Below are 17,542 nucleotides of genomic sequence, written 5' to 3' on the forward strand. Positions count from 1 at the left end.
AAAATTATTGATTGTTATTAACTTGTGAAAAAGAAGTGTAACAAATCCACATGTTATGTTCTTACACCCTTACAGAAACTGTGACTCCTTCACAATGTCAGGTAAATGTCAACTCATGTTGAATAATCAACCAATCAAGCCTTTTATTATCACATGCAATGTGATTCTGACCATACATATATTGCTTAAACATCACATTGGGAAGACAGGTCGGAAACAGTTAGGAAGGTCAGAAAACAATTTAATTAATAGATGAGGGGAGAGGAGGAGAAAAAAGAACTACAACCAGACAAAGCTCCTAGAAGACTGAAATGGATGATGGTTGCAGCATGCAAAAAGAAAATGATATCTGTTGACTACAGCATATGCTTTCTCACAGATTACCTTGTGGGAGTAGCTGGACCAAACTCTATTGGTATTTCAAGTTTGAAATCCCTGTTTGACCAGACTAACATTTCAGATGAGGTACCTCTTGACATAAAAATCCTTTTATGTTGTCATAAAACTAATGTTAAATTCTGCTTTAAATACACTTTATTGTACAATTTACTTAATGAATCGTATTCCTTAGTTCTGTTTTTATTTATATGTATTTATTTATTTGTTTTATAAGGTAATAGATGGCCTAATCTATTTGCAGTGTGAGGTATGTTGAAAAGCTTGTTTGATCATAATGACATAGCATGTTTACGTTTTTTGTAATGTATTTGAAAACATAGGTGTATTTATGTTATTTTTATAGAATTTCCCTCACATTTATCCAATACCAAGCCAAATCACTGGAAAAATTTTGGATGGGTCCACAAGAGCACAAAGTGCATACTTTTTGAAGGTATGACTTGGACTGTGGTAACTATGTTCTTATCACAAAGGGTTTATAAGTTGCCACTATAAACAAACAGCATTTTCCAAAATTGAAGCCTTGTCAGAAGAACCTGAAAAATACCTTTCTGAAACCTTTTCTGTGTAAAGACTTGCTCAAAAGCAATGCACACAGATTAAAACATTTCTGTCTTGGCCAACTGATAAAGAACACCAAAAATTGAGTGGTGCGTGTTGAGTCTGTGGTCTTGATTTGTTTTGTACACACTATAGAAATTAATTAATGTAAACAAAAAATGACACTTTCTATATGTTTGTGTATCTGCAGAATTAATTACAAGTCTCACCTGACAAGCTTTCGCAGTTTTGCAGTGTCATTCTTGACAGAAAAACATACTTGTCACATTCTTTTTATTTCCAGAAAAACATCTTTCAGATGTATGAGAAATTGATTGGAGCCTGTCTGGAAAACGGCAGCCACTGGACCTTGTTTGTAAGTTGCACAGATTTTGCACTCTCTCTAGTGCATGATACTTTTCAGTGTCCCTCATTAGGAAAGCTCAAGGCCCAAGCCTACCATATCCATCTTTTTACAAAACAGTTTTGTGACATACCCAAGAGGACCATAGTCTATATGAATTCATTTGGCGAGTCGGAGGTCAGAAAAAGTGCGGTGTTGAAAAACTGGAGGTAATTAATTAACATATTTAACATAACATATTTAATTTAATTGAAATCATTACCGAACGTGGTTATTGATTTCTCTATATGCTTTTTATTTGTAATAACTGCGATCTCTCAGCTCATTTGCTTCAGCAAGAGGCTGCGCTGGAGAGTGGACCTTGTCACATGTGAGCCACCCACATCAACAGGATGGGAACTCATGTGGAGTGCATGTCATAATGGTACTGAAAACTATAGCTTTAACCTATATAAGTAATGTTTACATTTTTGCCTATTCAGTTTTTAAAGCCTTAGAGGCAGGATGGTAAAATCTCAATTTTTTTTGTAGATTGAACCATTTCAGCAGTAATGCTTTGCTTTGGTTGCTCTGTTTTTTTTTGTTTTGTTTTTTTTCTCCTCGGGGGGGGGGGGGGGGGGGGGGGGGGTGTTAAAAACAAACAAACATTTCTTTGTTAATCTAATTCTTTTTGTTCTTTTTTTTGTTCTTTTTTTTTTTTTTTTTTCTTCTTCGTCAATTATTAGTTTGCCCAATCTCTCATTGACGGTAAAACACAAGTGGAGGAGTACAACACTGAAATCACAAAGCTCAGGTCCCGACTTTGCCACTACTTATTTTCCTCAATAGGTAAAGATAAAATTAGCTGCCTTCTTTTTCTCTAACATTGGAAAATGTAACTTGTACTTAAACAAATTATATTTTGCAGATCGAACTAGGAAGTGCAGTCAGTGCTGGTGTGTGATTGCAGCCAAAGACCGGGTACACTATGACATGTCCTTAGCCATATAGATTGTTTATATAATGGACTTTGTTCATTTGTTTTTTGTTTGTTTATTTCTTCTTCTTTTTTTTTTTTAATTCACAGGTGCAGTGCCAGAAATGTGGTGCATACAAGCACATGCGTTGTTCAAAGTCTGTTTGTGGCATCTGTATCTTCTGTGAGAGTAAGTCACAATATAACTAAACAATGTCCAAAAATGTTTAAAGTGAAATTTTTTTTCGTAATTTTGCCTTTGCACACCAGGACTGTGTAATTAAAGTGGACGTTTCAAGATCCATTTTTTACACAAAACTATTTTAGACATAACTGTGTCGTATTGTGGGGATTTCTCTTCACAATTAAATTGATATAGTGCTGTTTATATCATTCTTCTTTATGTAACAGCACAGTGCAGCACAGCAGAGGGAAAGGAGTTGTGCACCATAGTAGGTGGCTATACAGGAGGAGCAATAGAAGTAGCCAGTGAAGAATGTCATCAGGGAAAGCATCAGGCAGCGAATGACAAAGGAAAAGTTCCTAAGGGAGAGAACATCTGCAGCAAATCGACAAGTAACAGTGAGATAGGAAGACTGACAGTCAGAGATGAAGGTACACAGACTGAAAGAGATGAAGGTACACAGACTGAAGACAACGAAAAAGAAGCAGAAGTATACGGCACAAGTCTGAGTACAGATAATGCTGCTGCTGATGATGTTGACAGGATCGATGCAGATACAGAATTCCAAACTGATTCAGAAGGAACTAGTACAGTTTACAGAGTGCATGGTCGCTTATCTGTACCAAGCTCAAAAAAGAAAACCTACACAATAACAGAAGACGAGATCAAGCGCAGAATCAACGCAGAGAACATGTCAGTTCATGTTTTCAGAGGTTTGATTGGGGTAGGTATACATTTCGTGATTTTGATGTCACCTGAAATAAATCCGGGTTACTCGTATCAATGAAGTGACAATGTGGCTGGAAATTGTGCATTTGCTGCAACATATACACAATTACACCATGTAAACAAAAGCATTTAACTTTGTGCGCGTGTGTGTGTGTGTGTCTCTCTCTGCTCTTTTGGTGTTTGCACTTTTTCTTTTTTAGGGCCGTAAAGCCAAACTGCCCGCAATGATTCTTGACAGGCCTAAGAAGGCCAAAACTAAAGTAACAGTGTTTAGTGTTCTGAGTGAAGAGGAGGCTGGGGAGCTAGCCCTCGGGTTTGCCGGAAGATTGGCCTGCGATGTCACAACAGACATGGTCTGTAAAGGCATCGACCATTCAAGTGCTGATATGACAAAGTAAGTTAGTAAAACAATATGAAAGTTGTATCTTTTTTGGTATTATTTGTCATTTCCCCGTATTTGGGTTATTGGTGTAACATTGTTAATCTTACTTTCTAATAACAGACAGACTCTTCTCAAAATCCAACACAATCTTAAACATGAGCTGACTGATTCCTCAACCTTCAGTTTGCTGACACACACCTTTGGCCCCGCTGCACTGGATTCTGTCATTTCATTCCTGTGTGGAAAAACTTGATCTTGTCTCTTAAATAATGAAACCTTTTGTGACTTTTGTTTGTTCTGTAAATCAGAATCTTGAAAATTGTTCATTGTTGTTCTAAGTTTGTGTTAACTATTTGGCAAAAATGATTGGTTCCTAATCCAAACAGCATAATGACTGTTCTAACACATATCTTAAAAATGCTACAAAGAAAGAAAATTATCACATATGTTTCAATATGAATGTAATTGTGTCACACTCGGTTTGTAGTAGCTTTCCTGTTTTATTTTGAGTTTTGGTATGTTTACACTGTTATTTTTATTTCCCGTGTGTTCGTCTTCCCTTATTAGTTTTACTGTATTTAATTAGTCTGATTTAATAACTTATAATTATTTACTTTCCAGTGTGTGTATATGCTCCTCGTTTGGATTATTGTTTGTTTGAGTTCTGCCTGTCTTTTCTATTAAAGATTTGGACTTTTGGACTATTAGTGGACCTCGTAGGTTTTTATTCTGTGCAATTGGTAATTGACTGGGTTTAATTTAGTGGCCTGGAAAACAGGCCGGAGGGGTCTGGTCATTTTAACCCCCTAAGACCCGAAATCTTCCATGGCATGCATTTTTAATTTCTCTTTGATATTTGGGCCGATTGGAACCCGATGAATGTAAAAAGAAAGAATTACCAGGTTGTTTTTTTTTTTTTTTGTTTTTTTTACCTAATTTTTGTTTCTGAGAAAAATGAGAGCCACATATGAGGACATTCATTTGAAATTTCGATAGAACAGTTGCAGTATAATGTCCTCGTAACTGTATATCAGGCACTTGTTGATCAAGATTTAGTATTTTGGTCTAAATAACCCAAAATGTGATGTCCACATGTGTGGACGCCAGGCTGGAGTAAAGTGTTAGAGCTATTTATACCTATGTAAACTTTTATACGCTGGTTTTTACCTGTCTTGTTTCAGAAAGGTTTAAAAGGGTAATGTCCACAGTTTATTTGTTTATTTATTTGTTTGAATTCAACATATTTTATTAAAGTAATTGAGCTTGAACACAGAAAAAACTGAATCAAATAATCATAAAATCAAATCACTTGCACTATACTGAAGTCTAATCTACTCTGAGCTAATGCCGGTTTCCAACACTAATGATCGGGTGAAGGAGAGAGATGAGGGTGTGCACGGCCACTGGTGCTCTTATCCCTGTTCTTTGTGATACAATCCAACAGGAAAGCAGTCAAACCCTTGGACATTAGCCAAGTTAACGTTCACAAATATATACACACGGAGGAACTCTGAGCCCCAATGTCAGCATTAGCACAAACATGCCACTTCATACCAAATCTCAGTGTGAGGTCAGGTGTTAGTCTCATTCCATTATTCTGGCTATATTTTCTTACTCATTACTATTAAACTTATACTTAAGACAAAATCACACCCCAATAACTCTGTTATTACACTTTGTATTTAATCATAAAAAGGCTGGATGTTGAAACCTCTTACTTCTATTTTGTATGAGCCGGGGGTTCTCAACAGCTGATACTCTATGTCCAAAAAGTGACAGGTATCGTTTTATGGAGCAAAAAACTTAAGAGCGCATATTTTATAAATAATACCAACAACTACAAATGCAGACCTTTAATAGTAATAAGTAATCCTTTATTTATAATGCATAGCAATATAAAAATAGTAACATATGAAAATATTACAATGGGCACAGATGAATTTGTATCAAAAACAGCAACCAAGCCAAAGTAATGAATAACACACATAAATAACAACTGCTTGAGAGACCAAACAATTTCTTTTCATCTGTTCCTTGGCAGAAAGTTAAGACAGCTATTCAGCTTTAGGTTTCAATAAACAGAAGTAATGGATGCAGTCCCTTTGAAATGTCACACAAAAGTCTACTTGTGCATATACTTAGCTTTAACTCTTCTCTTTTTTGTTTTGTATTCCAAAAGGTTTTCATTTTCTCCAGAGGATGTCTCTCTTTCAGTGGTTATCGACTGTTCACATTCATTTTCACAGACTGTTGGAATGTCGATGCTGGCCGAACGTTTCTTGCTAGAATACAATGGCCTAATTTTGCGTGCATTATCTGTCGTCTTTATTTCGTACTGGCATATACTTTTGCCTACTTGTTTTGTTTTTAAGACATTTGTATGCAGTTCATCTATTATTGCAGTAATACCCTCTGGAATGAATGCCCACTGTTTAACTGTGTCTAAAACAGCGTTTAGTTTTCCAACCGCATCTTCTGTGCATTTTTTGTCTGTGCTTTCAACTACAGGAGTGTCATTCAAAGTTGATAGAGGACTTTTCAGAGAGTTTTTCATTTGTTTAAAATGGCTACAAGCAAGCACATGTGTTATAGTGAGAGAACGTACAACAAGTGCACTGAAGTGTTTCAGCCGATGCAAAAAAACACAGATTTCCAAACAAACTTGGCATTTTTATCACTTTCAAGTCCTCACAGTGTACAAAGTAATGCCTTTCTTTCACTGCAATTCTTGCCAAGGTAGAAATGTCTGTTTCCATGTTTGGATAGATGTCATTGTCAACCTCTGCTAATTTTGCAAGTAACACTAGATGCTTGCAAAGAAGTCCTCGTAAGCCATATGTACAGTTGCAGTAGGACTCAACAGGGCAGACTTCATACACTATGTCTTCTCTTGACTCAGATGGGACTTGATATGCATTAACTCCATGGCTGTTCTTGACTGTAATTTTAAGAGCCCAACCACTTTCCATCAGTCTTGAAGCAGAGTCTGAAACTTGAGACAAGGTGTCAGCAAACCTGTTTTTCATGCGGCCCACATCTTGCAGGGTTTTTATGACTGAGAAGTAGTCGTCGGCCTTCCCTAGGAGCACTTCAATCAGATCATCCAGACGCCTATTCTTGTAGCCAGATAAAAACTGGTATTTCAGGCGGTGGAAAAATTTGAAAAACAGTTATTTGAAATGATTAGTAACTGTAATTGAAGGAATTTAAAGTTTTAATCAAGACTGTATTATTTTTTAAAAAATTGGAATACCTATTGCACACGTCTTTTATAAAGGAATGCTCTGTGCCGGTTTAGCTGATTTAGGCAAATCCACCTACTCTGTGTTTTGTTGTGATAACATAAAAAACGCTGCTAGAATTTAAAGGATTTGCCTAAAACCTGTTCTGGCAATGACATGAAGAACCTACTCAGTTTAGCCTCTTGGATTAAAGCATAATATCTTTTTTTCAGCAATACAATCGAATGAGGTCAAAATAATAAATCATACCTTTCAATCACATTGTTTGTTTCAGAACGAGCGTGACTGAAGCGACGGCCGTAGTCACACCACATGTGGCCAATGCCTTCCCAGTGCTTCTGAAAATACTGGCACACCAAAGGGTATTGCTTAAATGTCTGGCAGAACTCTGCTGATGTGGCTTTAAAGTCGTCCTCCTAAGAGAATTGGATGCAACAGAATATATTTCAATCCATTTAACAGACCTATTGAAATCTTTAATATTATGTATTGAAGCCCTTTTCCTTTTATTGAATAACATTAAGAATTTTAAGTTATTAATAATAGGTCGTGTTTTTGTATTAAGAAGCAATTATTTCTTCCCTTACAATGGCTAAGAAGGAACACTAAACCTATAAGCATATTTGGTTTCAGCATCTGTCTGTGAAAGAATCCCACTCACAAGTTCTACTGCACAGTGGGTGACACAATGATGGTCTGCACAGCTTAAGTACTTGTTTTGATAAGCAAGATAAGAAGCCAGTTTTAGAAATTGTTTCAAAAATCTATTTTGTATCTCTCTGTAACTTTTTTTAGCAACTGAAAGTTATTATGCTCTTAGTGTAATCAAGAAATCAAAATGTGAAATAGACAAATTACACTTACAGATGTGCAAGCTTTCAGCTTACAAAAGAAAGAAATGATTTCATTTCTCTTTTGGGTGTTAGAAAGCCCATGGACCCCGGACTCTGATTTTGAAAGCCATCGATTAACAGCCTGTGAATGTAAGAGAAAAAAAGTTAATCTGGAGAGAGAGACAGAGGAGCAGCTGTACAAAAAGCATAAAAGAAAGCTGACGTCCAAAAATAACTTTGTCACTCACTGGACAAGAGGACCTGTGCATTACAGAAATCAACCAGGCAAACATATTTTTAAATGTCAAAAAGAGCTTTGGGAAGCAGCCACCAGAAGATGAGTGCACTGTGGTCTTAAATGAATGGACAAAGTTACTCAACATTTTATCCCTTTATATTCATTAACCTGAGTAGGTGAATATCACAATGAGGCAAATCATAACAATAGGACCCTGTTGTAAAAATGTGTTTCAGGTGCATCTTAGACAACGTGAAAAGAAAACAATGTGGTTTACCTGCAAGACATGGTACCAGCATAGAAGGATAGCTGACTCTGGAAAAACCTTCTGCAAAGCATTTATTTCCGCAAAGTCTTTGTCAACCATAAATGCTCTACAGAAAAAAAGAAAACACTAAATGAGATTAAACAGTATGAAAATGTTTTTGCTATCTCAAAGCACCACTTCAATGCCAAATTAAACATTTCAACTCACAAGTAGATATATAAAATACTGCATACAGCCTATAGGAATAACTTTAACAACTGGAAAGGAAAGTTTTTTGCAGCCCATGCTGCAGCTATAGCATTACATTCTGGCATGTTATAACTTTTTTGAAAAGGAATTATTTCAAAATTAATAGCTGTCAATGTATTATTTACCTCGGGGAAGTTGGGAAATGCTCACAAACTATTCCAAGAACAGTTTCCAGGGTTTTCTGACTTTCGTTGCTGACAATAGCATAGGCCACAGGGACTCCATGCCCATGATCATCTCTTACAACAAGTGTGAATAAGGTAAATGAATACTGGTTAACGCAGTGCGTGGTGTCAACAAATACTAACTGTTTTGCATAGTTCTCCATGTTTGATTTCATTACAGGTGTCTGCAAAACAATCATTAGTTCTTGGTCAGATGTGTATGGTTGATAGAAGAGAACATGTTCTTGATGTTTTCCATTAAGTAAGGTATGTACACTTTGACTGTCTCCACAGTTAAAGTGCTTCTTCCTCATCATGCAGGTTCTAACACTGTCAATGTCATGTGGTGTGACAAAATGCTCTCTGTTGTGAAGATCTCTGTGTCCATGTTCTTTGGCCCATTTATGACATTCGGTTAGTATGATGGCTGGCTTAGTTCCAAGGGAAAGCAGTTCCTCAATCTTCCTCCTCAAATCACTGGAAATATTGTTGAAATGTGCGTCTTTTGGGTCCGAAGGATCATGCCCATCATGCTTATCATATGTACGCTGCACGATGACTGTGTGGTCTTTCCAACATTTGAGTACTTTAAATGAAACATAGGCCTTACAGCCCACTGCTCTGTAGCTGTTTCGACTTTTTTTCCCAGCTCTGATGCAGTTGAATTTGTAATAGTCTCTTTTCCTGTCTTTACCTGAGGCAGCATTTAAACATTTAGAATGTCCATGAAGGGTTAATGAGTTCAATTTTTCTAACACAACACTGAATGGGTCCTCCTGGCATTGTGACACATGCACACAAAGTTGTGTGTCTTTTCCAGTTCTTTTTTTTTCGTCATTCAGAACACTTCTTCTAATTATATCGTCCATTTCTGGTGGAAAAATAACGAAGGTTTAATTAGTCAATATTCATTAATTCATTTTAACTTGTTTTGGGGTTTTTTGCAATACAATGTAAATATTAAATATAATATTTAAAAAAAAAAAATATATATATATATATATAAAACAAACAGGGGCTAAAAGAAGCTAAACTTTCATATGGTATGTCTCTGGCAACTTTAACATGATGTCCCAGGGCAACTTCTACACGATGTCCCAGGGCCAACATTTACACGATGTCCCTGGGACAACATTTACACGATGTCCCAGGGACGACATCTACGCGATGTCCCAGGGACAACATTTACACGATGTCCCAGGGACAACATCTACACGATGTCCCAGGGACAACATTTACACGATGTCCCAGGGACAACATCTACGCGATGTCCCAGGGACAACATTTACGCGATGTCCCTGGGACAACATTTACGCGATGTACCAGGACAAATTTGTAAATTTCTGGATTACTGTTAATCTCCATAGAATCAAGAACTCGTGTCCAGTGTCACAGCTATGGACCTACGGTGGCCCCTAGAGACAAAGCACGTACAAATTCCAAAACACATGCAAACTCCAAAACACTTGCAAACTAAAAAACACATGCAAACTCCAAAACACGTACAAACTCCAAAACACATGCAAAATCCAAAACACTTGCAAACTAAAAAACACATGCAAATTCCAAAACACGTGCAAATTCCAAAACACGTACAAATTCCAAAACACTTGCAAACTCAAAAACACATGCAAATTCCAAAACACAACGGAAGTGCTCCAGGACGCTAGGGGCAGTGTTGAGCTTTTGTTACCTAGTAACTACACAAGCCAGGAAGTACCAATGACCGGATTTGGGGTTTGCAGCCTTAAAGGCCGCATTTTAAGGCCGATTACGTCACAGCGACAAGAGAAGGCTTTCCCAATTCAAAGGCTGCTCGAAATGCGGCCCTCAAATGCGTCCATAATTTCCCTGAATTTTAAGGATGGGTCGGTGTAGCCTTCATGGCCCAACATATCCCAGACTTCATAGTGCGGTGGTGGTGTGGATAATTTTGCCGAAAAAAAAACGGCGGAAGCGGAGCGGAGGAAGAGTAAACTTTCAGAAGTAAGTACTGAATATTATGTCACTTATTTATGCGCAAATATTTTTTTAATGAAGAACATTAAACCATTATTGTTGGCCACATGTCGGGAAAGTTATGTGACATTAGTCATGTCTGTACTTTCAGAATTAACTTGGTTTTAAAGCCTTTACTTTTAAAAAAAAATATATAGTCGACCTTAATCTTACAGAGATTGTGATGATTTTGTGGATAATTAAAGTCAGTCATATATCCACAAACACAACAAGCTGAAAGTCAGTGATGCTGCTCGGTTTGCAGTCCTGAATATCACAGCACAAGGAAGATTCACTGCACTGTTAATGTTAGCTATGTTATATTGCTGCCTCTGTTCGGTGGTGTCGAGCCAAACGGACTTTAACGTGTGTTTGAACGAGCTGACGGTTCACTTGTTAAGCTGAAAGAAAGATGCTTTAATCGCAGGAGTCACACATGTGTTCACTGTACCATCTGGGAACTCCTCTTGTTTCGTAATAACACAAACACTAAATCCTCCTTCTTTTGTGCTGTTTTGTAGCAGTGTATACACCTGAGACTGTCACCTGTCTGTCTGTCCTGCACTCTCTCTCTCTCTCTCTCTCTGATTGTGGAATAAAAGTATGAACATGTGTTTATAAGTCACACTTGTGTTTGAATCCTGCAGCTTATCACACATTTGATTTCCATGTGTGACAACTGCAAGTGTCCAGAGTGAGGACAGACTGAGGGACCCACTGCTGCACATCATCTGTGAGGCTTTGCACCCCTGATGATCCACCAGCAGCAGCTGACAGATGGAGAGAATAGACAGACTGTTCCCTGTTTGTGAAGGACTGCTAGAAAAGTTTAAAATAACTAATTGTCTGTCCTGAATCAGTCTTATTAGGTAATGTTCAAATAATTTTATCATTCCAGTGTTTTCAATGTGGGAGAAAGTACTCAGGGCCTTCAAGTTACACACTATGAAAGGCAGCAACAAGTGTAATATTCAGAAACCTAAAGTATGTATCAGCAGCAGAATGGACCTAAAAATAAATGTTTGTTCCAGTTCTATGAAGCTTTGAGTATTTTGGATCAGTAGCACTGCTGTGTTTGTTGCATCATATTGCTGTAATTGTTTATATGCTTTATATATTCTGAGGTAAGTTGATCTATAGTGTTACATCATATTCTATAAGGATGTTATGTGTTTGTAGACTTTCTGCCCAGTTTGACCCATTTAGCAGAAGCCAGCCTGTTTAAGGCTCTGATATCTATTCTGTATGACTTAAAGCAGTTATGACATGGTCTGATTTTCTCACCCAATAAAGGAATATTTCATATATCAGTCTACTCTTCATTTTATCAGAAACAGTTATCACAGCTTGTACATTTTCTTTTTATAAATATATGTACGCAATGAGCCAAATTTAGTAATGCCAACATGAAGGAACAACATTTGTCTCTTATATATGATACACGTATATATGCACTGTCAAAGATACTTGTCTTTGAGTGAAGATTTAAGGTGATAAGACATATAAATAGCTGCAACTTGAATCTGTACTGAAGCTCAGTATTTGACACAGAGTTCATGTTCACTGCTGTAATAGCTAATAATGATTAATATAATAACTAGAATATTGGCCATATTATATTTACATTACCAAAGTGATATGACTTTAGTCTCATGAACAACATCAGCTAATTCTTATTTACTAATTAATCTTGAAATAACTGTTCAGTACAGAAATGAAGCCCAAAAATCATGTTTTACTGTCCTGTGGTCTCAGCCTCAGATACTTATCAAATCACACAAAGCTCTTGTAGAAACAAACAAACAAATGAACAAAATATGTTCTCCCTCATTTCTGTCAAACCAAGTTGTATGACACGTTTCCAGCGGTTAGTATCATGGTTGCTAGGCAACCTGGGAAGCGCGACGGAGACTAGACCGTCCCATACAGACAAACTTGCCGTTTATTTTGCAAATCGAGCTCAACACTGCCCCTAGCGTCCTGGAGCACTTCCGTTGTGTTTTGGATTTTGCAAGTGTTTTGGAATTTGTACGTGTTTTGGAATTTGCATGTGTTTTTTAGTTTGCAAGTGTTTTGGATTTTGCAAGTGTTTTGGAATTTGTACGTGTTTTGGAATTTGCATGTGTTTTTTAGTTTGCAAGTGTTTTGGATTTTGCAAGTGTTTTGGAGTTTGTACGTGTTTTGGAATGTGCATGTGTTTTGGAGTTTGCAAGTGTTTTGGATTTTGCAAGTGTTTTGGAGTTTGTACGTGTTTTGGAGTTTGCATGTGTTCTTTAGTTTGCAAGTGTTTTGGAGTTTGCATGTGTTTTGGAATTTGCATGTGTTTTGGAGTTTGTACGTGCTTTCTCTCTAGGGGCCACCGTACACAACCATAAGTCTAGGCCTTTTAGTCCAGATTCTCTTCACTTATGTTTGTAAAATGATCAGGGAAGCTACTGCAATTTTGCCTGACCCAACCCCCGGGCCACGAAACACCCAAAAAGTTGGGGAACGCTGGTCTAGAGAACACTGGTTAGCTAATGCTGTCGTCAAGTAGCCTATCGCTAGCAAACAAACAGCAAGCCAAGTGAGGAACATATGTATAATGCTTACCGTTTATTAAAGGAAAGTATCCTAAATTGACTTCAAATTCGGCGGACAGGCGAATTGACTTCAAATTCGGCGGACAGGCGGCGGTTTCTCGCTTCTTCACTTGTATTTCGAAATACTCGAAGGCGGGTATTTCGAAGTCGCAAAGGAATGACGTCACAAGAAGGTGATTGGTCACTTGCAATGTTGAACCTGGAACAACATTAATTATGATGATGTGGGAACAACGCTGACACGAGGAAATCAGATCGTCCGTTTATTACCAGGCCTCTGAGGAACTTCAAGACATGTTGAGGAGGTCATTTAGCCATTTAAATCAGCTGTGTTAGATCAAGGACACCAACCCTTGAGATGTGGTGTAGAATAATATATGTACAGAGTTTTACACCAGAAAGCCTTCAAATATTAAAATCCCCTCATTATCAATTTAAGACTGGGCTTGTCAGTTAAGTTGGAAGCATCTTGTGTCCAGGAGCTAAAATATTGAATGAAAACATTGTGTTCTTTTTGTCTTTCCAAGCATTTTCCGCATCTTAAAACGACTCTTCAAAATGTGACATTTTTTTTCTGAATTTACTTTTAAACTGTTGGGTTGCAAACCTCTCTACTTTGATCTTATCTCACATTGTCTCTGAAGTCTTCTGGTTTGTTGCAAACCTAAGACAAAAGCTTTCTGCTGGTAACCATTTCAAACAAGCCATACTTGTTTGTCCATTTTCTAATTATACCTATATGAACTTTAACATTTGGTATGCTAAGGCCTGTAGCTCTTGGGTTTTTTGCATTTTCTCTGACCCTTAACTGAATTTGCCAGGATATCCACTGCTTTTTTGTGAATAATCTTGTTTTTTGTAGAATACTTAAAATTGTTTGGAAATGAATAACCCTTCCTAGATCGATGTGCATCAACAGTTGCATCTCTAAGATCATTGCTGATGTCTTTCCTCTTTGGTGTTTTTGTCCTGAATGCTGCAAACTGCTAAAGGTTTGTGCTTTTATAGAGTCTGTATTTGGATGAAGGAGTCACATTTTTTTTCTTTAATTTGTCATTTGTTATGGGTCCAATTAGAGATGACTACCCTATGAGTTCTGACAACAATAAACTTCCCTGTTTTCAGTTACCTTAGAGTCAGTTGAATGCAAATAGAGGGTGTTACAGATACCCGAGTAACACTTGCAATAGTCCTAATTTTACTAACATAAAAGGATAAATTTGTGATCTCATGTATCCATGAGTATCAGTGACTAATCGGGGAAGATTATCTCAGTGAATAAAGAAAACATCAAATGCACTTTATTACAGCCCACACAATGCTCCCTGTTGCATGTGATTGGATCGATATTCCTCAAAGAGGTCAAAGTCTTCCTTCGATCATCCCCTGCTGTTTGCCTTTGCTGCAAAGGTTAACAGCACAAGTGAATAAATCCTGCATCCAGAGAAATCTGTGAGGCTGTGAAGTCAAAATAGAGCTTGGAGGCAAACAGGGAGGCAGTAACAAAAGAAGGAGGAGGAAATCTTGAAAAGCACAAAGGAGACATTTAAAAGATGAAGTGTGTTGTTCTGTTGCTGAGTCTGCTCTCGGTGGGATGCTCAGCTCCCGTGAGCAGCTGTGACACTCTGATAAACCCAATAACTGTCAACACGGATGAGGTAAGTTGCTTTGGAGCAAACTTGTCCTGATATTGGCTCTTGGAGGGAGAAAATTTAGAAAAAACCCCAATCCATTGTCAGAATTACAATACAATTAAAGACTTCATATTGAAATTTAGGGGTAGTGAAGTCCTGGGATTGCATCCAGCACCTGGCTGGTTGGTCTGTGTGGAGTTTCCATGTTCTCAACGTGTTTACACGGGCACTCTCGAAGTACTCCGGCTTCCTCCCACAGTCTAAAGACATGCAGTGCTGATTGTAAATTGGCTGTAGGTGTACATGTGGGTATAAACGGTTGTCTCTCTATATTAGCCCTGCGACAAACTGGTCACCTTTCCAGGGTTTACCCCACCTTTTGTGATGTGACTGCTGGGATGCTATTCACAATAGAACACAGAAAACACATAAAATGTTTAAAGTGAATAAATGTCCTATTTAAAGAAACATATTGGCTCATTTCAAATTTTCTGGCAGAAACATCTCAAAAAAGTTGGGACGAGCTCCTGTTTACCACTCTGCAGCATCCCCCTTTCATTTAACAACAGTTTGTAGACATCAAAATGTTTCCAACTGGTGAAAGCTCTGGACTGCAGGCAGACCTTTATTCTGAAATAGTTCCACAGTTCCATCTTTGTGTCTCTCAAACTCTACCTAAGATGCTCTTTTTATACCCAATCAATTTAAACAAGTTTTTTGATGTTTTTTGATGTTTTGTTCTGAATAAAATATAGGGTTTTGTATTTTAAACATACTTAATTCAACTTGTGCCTGTGTGCTCCAGATATTGGGAAAATGGATGTATGTTGGGGGAAGCTCTGACCTCCCGGGAAGCCGTTCCCTGGCCTTCCTGCTGACCAGCGTCTGGATGAATGTTACTACAACTGCCAACAGTAATGTCCTCAATATCCTGCAGACTCAGAGAATGTAAATGCTCCCTTAAGCAATTTTAACACAATAGCTGAAGTCATTTATACATATTTATTTTCTATGTTTATTTTGATATCTCTGGAGCTCTGATGCTTTTATTTTCTTCCTCACAGAAATGGTGACTGTTCGAGCATGACGTATGATGTGGTCTTTGAAAACAGCACAATGTTAATCAGTGAGTAAAGAATGGCCACGGAGGTTTTACATGCAGAGGAAACCTGCAATCACGTAGTTTCTTGTGATTTTCAATCTCACGAAACTGTTTGTTTTTTTGTTTGTTTTATACAGAGGAGCCTTTTTACCTAAAGGAGGTCTACCTGCCAACTGGCTGCTCTGACTGTGTGCTTGCTTATGAAGAAGTCATCTCTGGGAAAGATACTTTTACCAGCCTTCTTCTATTCAGTAAGAAACACACATCCCACTATGCCATGTGTGAATCCAGAACTCTTTTTTCTTCTTACTATTGTTTTTTGAAGCATGAAAATCTGTAGAAAAACCTTTAGCTACCCCCCCCCCCCCTTTTTTTTTTTTGCTCTTTATTTCCAGGCAGGAAAATGAGTGTCTCTCCTGACGTTGTGGAGACGTTAAAGAAAGAAGCAGAATGTCTCCGGATGTCATCACCCATTATGATGGACCCAAACAACGGTGAGAGTTTCAGCACATTTCTCAACAAACTGTGTCACTATTATGTCATAAAAGTTGTTTGTTTGTTTTTTTATTTGTATTCTTTGCATACACAGAAATCTGCCCTGACAACCTCCCGCCCTCAGAGGGGCTCAGTATCCTCAACAGCTTATTAGAAAACAAGATGGCACATCGAGTTGCGAGAGTCCTGGATGTTCTTTTTGATGTGTTTGTGAACTGGTAGTTTAGCACTTTTAATCTCTGCTAAATGTCCCTTTAAATCTGAGAGATTGGCCAGTTTTTTTCACATCTGTAAAACATATTTAGACCAAGTTATACGTGTTAGAACACAAAGCAGAAAACAAACTATGTCAAAACAACCATTAAAGGTGAGGAAATTATGAAATTTTGTCTGTTTTAATAGTTCATTATTTTTTGTTTTCCTTTTCTTTCCCTGTTCACATGTTATTTTGGTTTTATTTATTTATTTTTGCTTGTTTTTATTTTTGGTCTCTCTTTTAGTTGCTGACAGTTCATCATATGAAACCTAAGGTTTGCTATGATGAACAAAACCTTGAAAACCATGTCACTTGACACTTGGATTAAAAACTATCTGTAGGAAGTCTGTAACATCAATGTACCTCTTAGTGAATTCAGAATACAATATTGCAGTCCACAGTAAGTGGTTTTAAAATCAAAGTCTTTAATTAGAAAGTGAGACAATTTTTCTGCCTGACGTGTATTAATGAGCATATATGGAGAAATGTATTAATTTCTAGTGACCATTTTTACTCCGTGCCAGCAAAATACCAAAGATCATCTTACTCTATGGGTCATCCAGTCTGAAATAACGTAGACATCCCCTTGCTAAGAGAAGTTAAGGACATGATTTTCGTGAATTAGTATTATCAAGTTGCTCTAAAACCCCCTCGGAAAACCTTTGGTCAATCCAGAATGCTGTAGCAATTTGCTTTCTTTTAAATTCAGAATCAAATTTAAAATCCGCCTTCTCATATCTTTAAGACCTCACAGTTCCTTGTGAGAGCACTTCACTTTCAGACTGCAGGCTTACTTGTGGTTCCCAGAGTTCCTAGAATGCAAAGCAGGCCCCTCTTCTTAAAGAAACTGATGGACATTATGGACAATGCCAGACATCCTCTGCACATGGCCATAAACAACCAGAAGAGTCTGTTCAGTGACAGGTTG

The 17,542-nt window shown here is 37.6% G+C and overlaps 3 protein-coding genes across 3 annotated transcripts; 2 read left to right on the plus strand and 1 right to left on the minus strand.

Moving 5' to 3' along the window:
• The first annotated feature begins 177 nt into the window (after window positions 1-177).
• Window positions 178-3,318, plus strand: LOC146630662 (uncharacterized). Its single transcript, XM_085354894.1, has 10 exons — window positions 178-465; window positions 614-646; window positions 743-832; window positions 1,244-1,315; window positions 1,424-1,512; window positions 1,625-1,727; window positions 2,029-2,131; window positions 2,211-2,263; window positions 2,370-2,448; window positions 2,670-3,318. Exons 1-10 carry the CDS (start codon window positions 253-255, stop codon window positions 3,227-3,229), a joined length of 1,395 nt encoding a protein of 464 aa, XP_085211020.1. The 5' UTR covers window positions 178-252; the 3' UTR covers window positions 3,230-3,318.
• A 2,113-nt stretch (window positions 3,319-5,431) lies between these two features.
• On the minus strand, window positions 5,432-9,416 carry LOC146630663 (uncharacterized). Its single transcript, XM_085354892.1, has 5 exons — window positions 8,509-9,416; window positions 8,144-8,240; window positions 7,660-7,770; window positions 7,045-7,211; window positions 5,432-6,712 (listed from the first exon to the last, which is right to left on the minus strand). The coding sequence occupies exons 1-5, from the start codon at window positions 9,414-9,416 to the stop codon at window positions 6,121-6,123; spliced, it is 1,875 nt and encodes a 624-aa protein (XP_085211018.1). The 3' UTR covers window positions 5,432-6,120.
• Window positions 9,417-14,522: 5,106 nt separating this feature from the next.
• On the plus strand, window positions 14,523-16,751 carry LOC146630664 (uncharacterized). The gene is made up of 6 exons (XM_085354889.1): window positions 14,523-14,785; window positions 15,567-15,709; window positions 15,826-15,887; window positions 16,001-16,114; window positions 16,259-16,357; window positions 16,453-16,751. The coding sequence occupies exons 1-6, from the start codon at window positions 14,681-14,683 to the stop codon at window positions 16,578-16,580; spliced, it is 651 nt and encodes a 216-aa protein (XP_085211015.1). The 5' UTR covers window positions 14,523-14,680; the 3' UTR covers window positions 16,581-16,751.
• Window positions 16,752-17,542: the final 791 nt, after the last annotated feature.

The sequence above is a fragment of the Diplotaxodon limnothrissa genome, linkage group LG6, assembly GCF_057381915.1.
Source record: "Diplotaxodon limnothrissa isolate DT_005_m linkage group LG6, D_limnothrissa_male_GT1.1, whole genome shotgun sequence".
NCBI lineage: Eukaryota > Metazoa > Chordata > Actinopteri > Cichliformes > Cichlidae > Diplotaxodon > Diplotaxodon limnothrissa.

Excerpts from the sequence above, each read along its gene's own strand:
- LOC146630662 (XM_085354894.1), top strand. The coding sequence starts at position 253 with ATGAGGGGAGAGGAGGAGAAAAAAGAACTACAACCAGACAAAGCTCCT. Across the intron at positions 647-742 it reads TAATCTATTTGCAGTGTGAG|AATTTCCCTCACATTTATCC; the intron begins GTATGTTGAAAA and ends TTATTTTTATAG. Across the intron at positions 833-1,243 it reads AAAGTGCATACTTTTTGAAG|AAAAACATCTTTCAGATGTA; the intron begins GTATGACTTGGA and ends TTTTATTTCCAG.
- LOC146630663 (XM_085354892.1), bottom strand. The coding sequence starts at position 9,416 with ATGGACGATATAATTAGAAGAAGTGTTCTGAATGACGAAAAAAAAAGA. Across the intron at positions 7,212-7,659 it reads AGCTGAAAGCTTGCACATCT|GAGGACGACTTTAAAGCCAC; the intron begins GTAAGTGTAATT and ends CAATTCTCTTAG. Across the intron at positions 6,713-7,044 it reads ACAAACAATGTGATTGAAAG|ATTTTTCCACCGCCTGAAAT; the intron begins GTATGATTTATT and ends ACTGTTTTTCAA.
- LOC146630664 (XM_085354889.1), top strand. The coding sequence starts at position 14,681 with ATGAAGTGTGTTGTTCTGTTGCTGAGTCTGCTCTCGGTGGGATGCTCA. Across the intron at positions 15,888-16,000 it reads AAACAGCACAATGTTAATCA|AGGAGCCTTTTTACCTAAAG; the intron begins GTGAGTAAAGAA and ends TGTTTTATACAG. Across the intron at positions 16,358-16,452 it reads TATGATGGACCCAAACAACG|AAATCTGCCCTGACAACCTC; the intron begins GTGAGAGTTTCA and ends TTGCATACACAG.